Source organism: Solenopsis invicta, chromosome 3 (assembly GCF_016802725.1).
Source record: "Solenopsis invicta isolate M01_SB chromosome 3, UNIL_Sinv_3.0, whole genome shotgun sequence".
Lineage (NCBI taxonomy): Eukaryota > Metazoa > Arthropoda > Insecta > Hymenoptera > Formicidae > Solenopsis > Solenopsis invicta.
Window position 1 is genome coordinate 13435767 of NC_052666.1, and position 6400 is coordinate 13442166.

Sequence of the window (6400 nt, forward strand, 5' to 3'; positions counted from 1 at the left end):
ATTTTGGAAGCCACACATCTCTTCTTAATTGTATCTAATGTAATGAATATACATGTTTTCATTAATGAAGAAATAAACAGTAGTCATGTAACAATAAATTGCTACATTTTGCTTTGCCTACCTCCATCCAGGCAAAAGTTATCCTTCGACAAGCATCTTTACGGTAAGTCAAGGAAAGGATCTCGGCAGCCAAAAGAAGTATAGCCAGTACCTCCCAAAAGTTTCTTGGATTACACCTCTTGCTTGCTGACTCACTAAAGCCGGAGCTGGCAAACACTGGACCATATTACACACGAACAGGCCGTCCGTTCTACCAAGGTGAGAAAACAAAAACAGAAGGAGAAATACAAGAAGATCTCTCCACAGGCTGAATCCCCACTTCCAACACACACAGTGAAGAACCTCAGCAGTCACGTACTGTCCCTATCTGAAGTATCTGTACTTTCAAAAAGACACAGTTTTGTTGTCACCCTCACAAGCATTCCTATGGAAGAAATTATCAGCCAAATTGGGTTCGTAAATAAATTTTTGAATTGGAAAATTTAATTGTTTTATCAAAATATAAGTACTATGATAACGATTTATTAAAATAAAATCAGTTAATTTGTTTATATTTTTTTAATAATAAAGTTCAAATATTCATAGAAATTCAAATGGATGAAAACGCATCGCTATTGGTGTGACGTCACGATGTTGTTCCTTTTCCGCGTGCTTCGAGCCTTCTGCTGTGTGATAGTTTCGCACAATTATTATTATCAAATTATAAACAAAAAGTAGTTTCAAATATAGCAAATATTTTAGAATCAGGTTTTATTAAAGCTGATGTAACAAATTTGTTTAAAACAGACGTATTTATGGTTTGTGAGTTTATTAAGGAAAATGACAAATTCAACGCTACTGAAGTTAGGAAATGCAAAAGCTGCAATGTAAGTTCATTTATTTCTAACATCAAACGAAGAGTATTCTGCAGCCAAAATATCAGTAACCTCTTTCGTATCTCATTGTCAGTAAGATGAAAGGAATAATTTGCAGTTCGTTCTCTATCGAGTTGACAGGAAAAAATATGTGGCATAACTCCAGATTTCATTTTTATAGGCTCACCCATTGAAGAGAAACAAATATAATTTTCCATGTCATCTTTTAGTTAGAAAATATCAACTAAAGAATTATTTGTATAACATATCATTCTTAGATACTATTCTCATAACCTAGCCTCAAAACTTTAGAAATAGAGATACTAATGGAAATAATGGTTTGATATTGAATATTTACAACAAAATGATCATCACAACAAAAATAATTTGATTTTGTTGATTCATGCGGACGTCGAGCCAATCGAAACCACAACTACCTTATTACTTCTTCGCGTAGTCACAAATACTTTAGCGGGTGCACTTTTCGTAATATTTTTGCACAAGAACACCATCGATAATTCATGTTTATTTGTTGTAATAACAATACAGCAGTTTAAATTAAATAAAAATTGAGCATACAGCTGTATTAAGTACTATGTGCATACATACTATGTTTTCAGCAACAACATCGTGACGTCATTTTCGAGTTCGGATAATCTCGGGCAATTCCGGAGCGTTCAAATGATCAGACGCTCGACTGTGTTTTAAAATTGCTATAACTTTATAAATAAAGAGTAGATTGCAAAAATAAAAAAGTTACAAATATATTTAAATATATTCTATCGATTGACAATGTTACTAAAAATTGACTTAAGAACCGAATTGAGACGGCTATCTTCCACCTCCCACCCGAAGCAAGCAACGACAGTAGACAACGAGCAGTCAACATCCTCCGCAAGGCTAAACAACCTAGCCAAAATATCAGCAGAGAAGAACGCTTGGCACTCCGGAATTTGAGACAGAACAACAACATTCTAATTCTACCGGCGGATAAAGGAAATGCCACAGTAGTAATAGACAAAAAAGTTTACTGTAATAAGATCAATGTTATGCTCTCGGATTGCAGCGTTTATGGAAAACTGAAACGGAACCCAACATTCACCATAGAGAAAAAAACATCCGTTCTGCTCAAGAATTCAGGCCTCCCTCCTGAAATTATCAAATACCTTACTCCCCGGAAATCGTCGGCTCCCAGATTCTACGGCCTCCCCAAGATTTACAAGGAATCGGTCCCTTTTTGCCCTATCATCAGTAATATCGGAAGACCCTCCTACCAATTGGCCCGCTACTTCACCAAACCACTTCAAAAACTTACTGGTCACAATGGATCTCACATCAAGAATTCTATTGATTTTGTGAACAAAATTACAAAGATCAAAACGACAACCAATGACATCCTGGTAAGTTTTGATGCAGTTTCATTGTTCACAAATGTCCCGGTCCATGATACGTTGGACATTATCAAAAAGTCTGACAAACTGCCGGCCAACTTTGTCCCACTAATAGAACATTGCCTAACCTCGACCTATTTCCAATTTCAAGAAGAGTTCTTTGAACAAACCTCTGGAGTAGCAATGGGATACCCTGTTTTACCCATTATTGCGAACATTTTCATGGAACATCTCGAAGACAAAATTCTGAAAAACGCACCTCTCAAACCTTCCACGTGGACCGATACGTAGATGACACATTTGTTATATGGAGCCACGGCAAAGAAACTCTCCCACCCTTTCTCGCTTTTCTCAACGCCCAACAACAAAACATTAAGTTTATAATGGAGGTAGAACAGGAAAACCAAATTCCCTTCCTAGACGTGTTGGTTCGAAGAAACGGAGATGGTACCTTAGGCTATCGGGTTTACTGAAAACCAACCCACACTGACCGATATCTTCACGCAACCTCCCATCACCATCCTTCACAAAAGAATTCAGTTATCAGCTCATTGGTATACAGAGCAGTTTCTGAACCAACGTTCCTAGATGAGAAGTTACAACATCTTAATCAGACCTTGACTAGGAATGGGTACAACAGCAAGAACATTAATCAGATAACCAAGAGATTGAAGAACAAGATCTCCAGTCCCAACGACACCGAAAATCTGGATGAAGAAAGAGAAAATAAAATGACGGCTGTCCTTCCGTATCTTCAACGTACAACAGAGCGCATAGGCAGAATTTTGAGTAAGCATAACATCAGAGTAATCTTCAAACTCCAGAAGAAAATTGCTCAATTACTCCCTAACCCCAAGGATCAAAGACCAAGCCTGGAAACACCAGGTGTGTACAAGATACCTTGCGTCTGCGGAAAAGTATACATAGGAGAAACCGGGAGAAAGATCAGTACACGGAACACCAGAGGTGTGCCAAATACAGCCACTTTTCACAATCAGCCTTGGCGGAACATTGGATGGAGACTGGACATGCCGTGCAGTATGATAAGTCTACCATGTTGGCCCCGTCACAAGGCTACTTTGCTAGAAAATATCGAGAAGGTCTGGAAATCTTGAAACATCCTGACAACCTCAATCGCGACAAAGGCCTTCAAGTAAATCCTATTTGGCATACTGTTCTCCCGGGTTTTTTAATTGACCGGCCGGTCAATCAAAACGCTCCGATTGGTTGACCAAGTCAAACTCCCCACCCCAACCCCTATTGGGCGCAACGGGGATATATAAGAACTACCACAACCGAAGGGAGCTCAATATTGGAGCTCTCAGCTCTGATGATGCAAGCTGCAATGTTTGCGAAACGTCGGCAAAGTGCCCAACACGCACATGGCATCCATCCAGAAACCTCTCGGTTAACAGTAGTCATGTAACAATAAATTATTTCGATAAAATTGACAATGAAAACTAAAAAAGTCAATCAATCAGTAAATGTTAGGAGAGGGAGGGGAAGGATTAGTACAGACTATTCAAACACAGAATACATTTATAGATTATATTTTAACAATTGTTTCAAAAACTAATAGAGTTATTTAAAAAAATTTTTTTTGTAATATTTATATAATTTTCAGTGCTCGTACAGTTTATTTCTATATATAGAAACAGTAAAAAGTGATAAATACATAGACACACCACATAACACGTACGTGCACGGCTTTATGCGCGCGCGCGCACGCGTCTCTCTCTCTCTGTGTGTGTGTGTGTGTGTGTGTGTGTGTGTGTGTGTGTGTGTGTGTGTGTGTGTGTGTGTGTGTGTGTGTGTGAGTGTGAGTGTGCGTGTGCGTGTGCGTGTGCGTGTGCGTGTGCGAGTGCGTGTGCGTGTGTGTGTGACACCCGATCGCTAGTTTTCATCGCATTGTTGCTCCCTTTTCACCGTCTGCTCCGTTTTTCACAGCCTGCTTCATTGAATACGCGTTCACGGCCGTCAACATCTGTTCTGTAATTACACAAAATTTACAGAATAGTGTTTGTTGGATAATGTGGTGTTTATTAGTGTAATATAGTGCTTATTAGTTTATGTACCTCCGTTTTTGTCCTTTTCCATTTTTTCGAATTTCGTGTCACTTATTCGTGTATCCTTGACGACGCGTCACTAATATTACGCGGATAGATTGCGCAGCCACGTTTTTGGATACCTGGAGAAAAAGACAGCGATTCAGCGTATTTATAAAATAAAAAATATGTATACACGAATAAGTGACACGAAATTCGAAGAAACGAAAAAAGACACAAACAAAGGTATATAAATATATAAACACTATTGTATTTTTCTTCACTTCTATAATTTTTGTGTAATTGCAGAACAGATGTTCACGAATAACCAGTTGACTATAAAGCAAATGAAAAAGATGGACAATTAAGGCATTGTTTGGGGATACGTCGCCGTATTCAATATTTAGAGATGTAATTGGATACTTTTACAATCAATCGTGTTACGCTAAATTTAAATTTCATTTTATGTCGGATATAGTTAAACGCAAGATTGATAATTCTGTTACGCATGTTTTTATAGAAGGTGATGAAACACATACTAGTATAAAAAACTTGAAAGCACAACTAAAAGAGCAAACAAAGATCGTTAAATGTAAGTGGATAAAAGAATATTTCCAAGTTGGTAAAATTTGTGAAATTACAAACTATTTAATTAATTATTAAAATATAAAAATGTTAATTTAGATAAAAAAATGTGTACAAACAAAAATCACATTTAAAAACTATTGTATGTTTTTTTTATTATTGGCTTTTGGGCACAAAGGTTAATAAAAGATTAAGATTAAGATTAAGATTAAAATTTTTTTTTTATAATTTTTGTCACAAGTAATATATATTAAGTCCGTTCTTTCTGAACGTAATCGCAGATAGATGCGGATAGAAATCGCGTCGGACACAATGCAGATAGAAACAGATAGATCTTCTGTACATAATCGTAGACAAAAATTGACAGAAATCGCGACGGATACAATGCAGATAAAAATGGATAGGTTTTCTGTACACCCAAGGACTTTGATTCTGTCCATGGGGAAATTTTCCAAACTGAGAAGTCACCACTTTCTACATACTCGCAGTTTATGATTAATGAAACGATTAGAACTTATTGGTCGTTACGTTAACCCTTAAACACACCGATCCTGTAAAATACGGAAACACACTTTCGGGTCTGACAGACTTTTTCAACTTTGAGAAGCTATAACTTTGATTACAATCAATATTTTTCTACAATTTTTTTTTTTTAATGAAAGTTCAGAATATCAGGAGTGTGACTGCACAATCGGCATTGCCGAAAAAATAATTTATTGTGAAGTTATACAGGGAAAACCATTAAGCAAAAATAAGAAATTGGTCAAAAATCCACTTTTCTTTCCAAAAATCATATCTTCGCAACAAAAAACGTTTAAGGACTTTCAAATACGCCGTTTTAAAGCTAAAAAGTCACACTTTTAAAATAAAATTTGGCAAAGTCATTTCTTTTAAAAATTATAATTATGTAACATGGAGAATATGAGGTATTTTTCGGCATCTAAAAATCCACTTAAAAAAAAACATATCTTTGCAACAAAAAACTTTTAAGAACTTTACAATACGACGTTTTAAAGCTAAAGATTCATACTTTCAAAAGAAATTATTCTAATTTCTATTAAATTAATTAAATTACTAATCATTGTAATTTCCATTAAAAAATGTACCTATGTAACAACTCGAATATGAGGTATTTTTGATTAAATCGTGTCTAAAATTGAAAATTGATGTGTTTTATGATATATTTCGGAAAAACTCTTTTCTACAACATTTTATAGTATTCCAACTTTAGACAGAGTATATTCGAGTAACATCTGCAAATCGACCTGTTCAAACGTATTTTGTCCAGTTTTTTTATATAAAATACTCACAAAAAGAGTTTGACTTACACTCTATATGGGTCGCATTGACCCTAACAAAACTTTGCTGCCGTGCGGTTCGAATTCTAGTTGACCAAAAAAGTTGATCAACCATATCAATCGTAAGAGGAGATTTCAAACTTTTTTTACGTCTTGGTCCGAACTTC

At 35.9% G+C, this 6400-nt stretch overlaps 1 protein-coding gene across 1 annotated transcript; it reads left to right on the plus strand.

The window, feature by feature from the left end:
* Window positions 1–879: 879 nt before the first annotated feature.
* On the plus strand, window positions 880–3420 carry LOC105205165. Its single transcript, XM_039447607.1, has 4 exons — window positions 880–926; window positions 1535–1613; window positions 1730–2592; window positions 2868–3420. Exons 1-4 carry the CDS (start codon window positions 880–882, stop codon window positions 3418–3420), a joined length of 1542 nt encoding a protein of 513 aa, XP_039303541.1.
* Window positions 3421–6400: the final 2980 nt, after the last annotated feature.

Bases quoted from the DNA above. Each gene is read 5' to 3' on its own strand.
- LOC105205165 (XM_039447607.1), top strand. From the start codon at position 880: ATGACAAATTCAACGCTACTGAAGTTAGGAAATGCAAAAGCTGCAAT. The intron at 927-1,534 runs GTAAGTTCATTT...CTATGTTTTCAG, and splicing joins GGAAATGCAAAAGCTGCAAT to CAACAACATCGTGACGTCAT. The intron at 1,614-1,729 runs GTGTTTTAAAAT...AATTGACTTAAG, and splicing joins AAATGATCAGACGCTCGACT to AACCGAATTGAGACGGCTAT.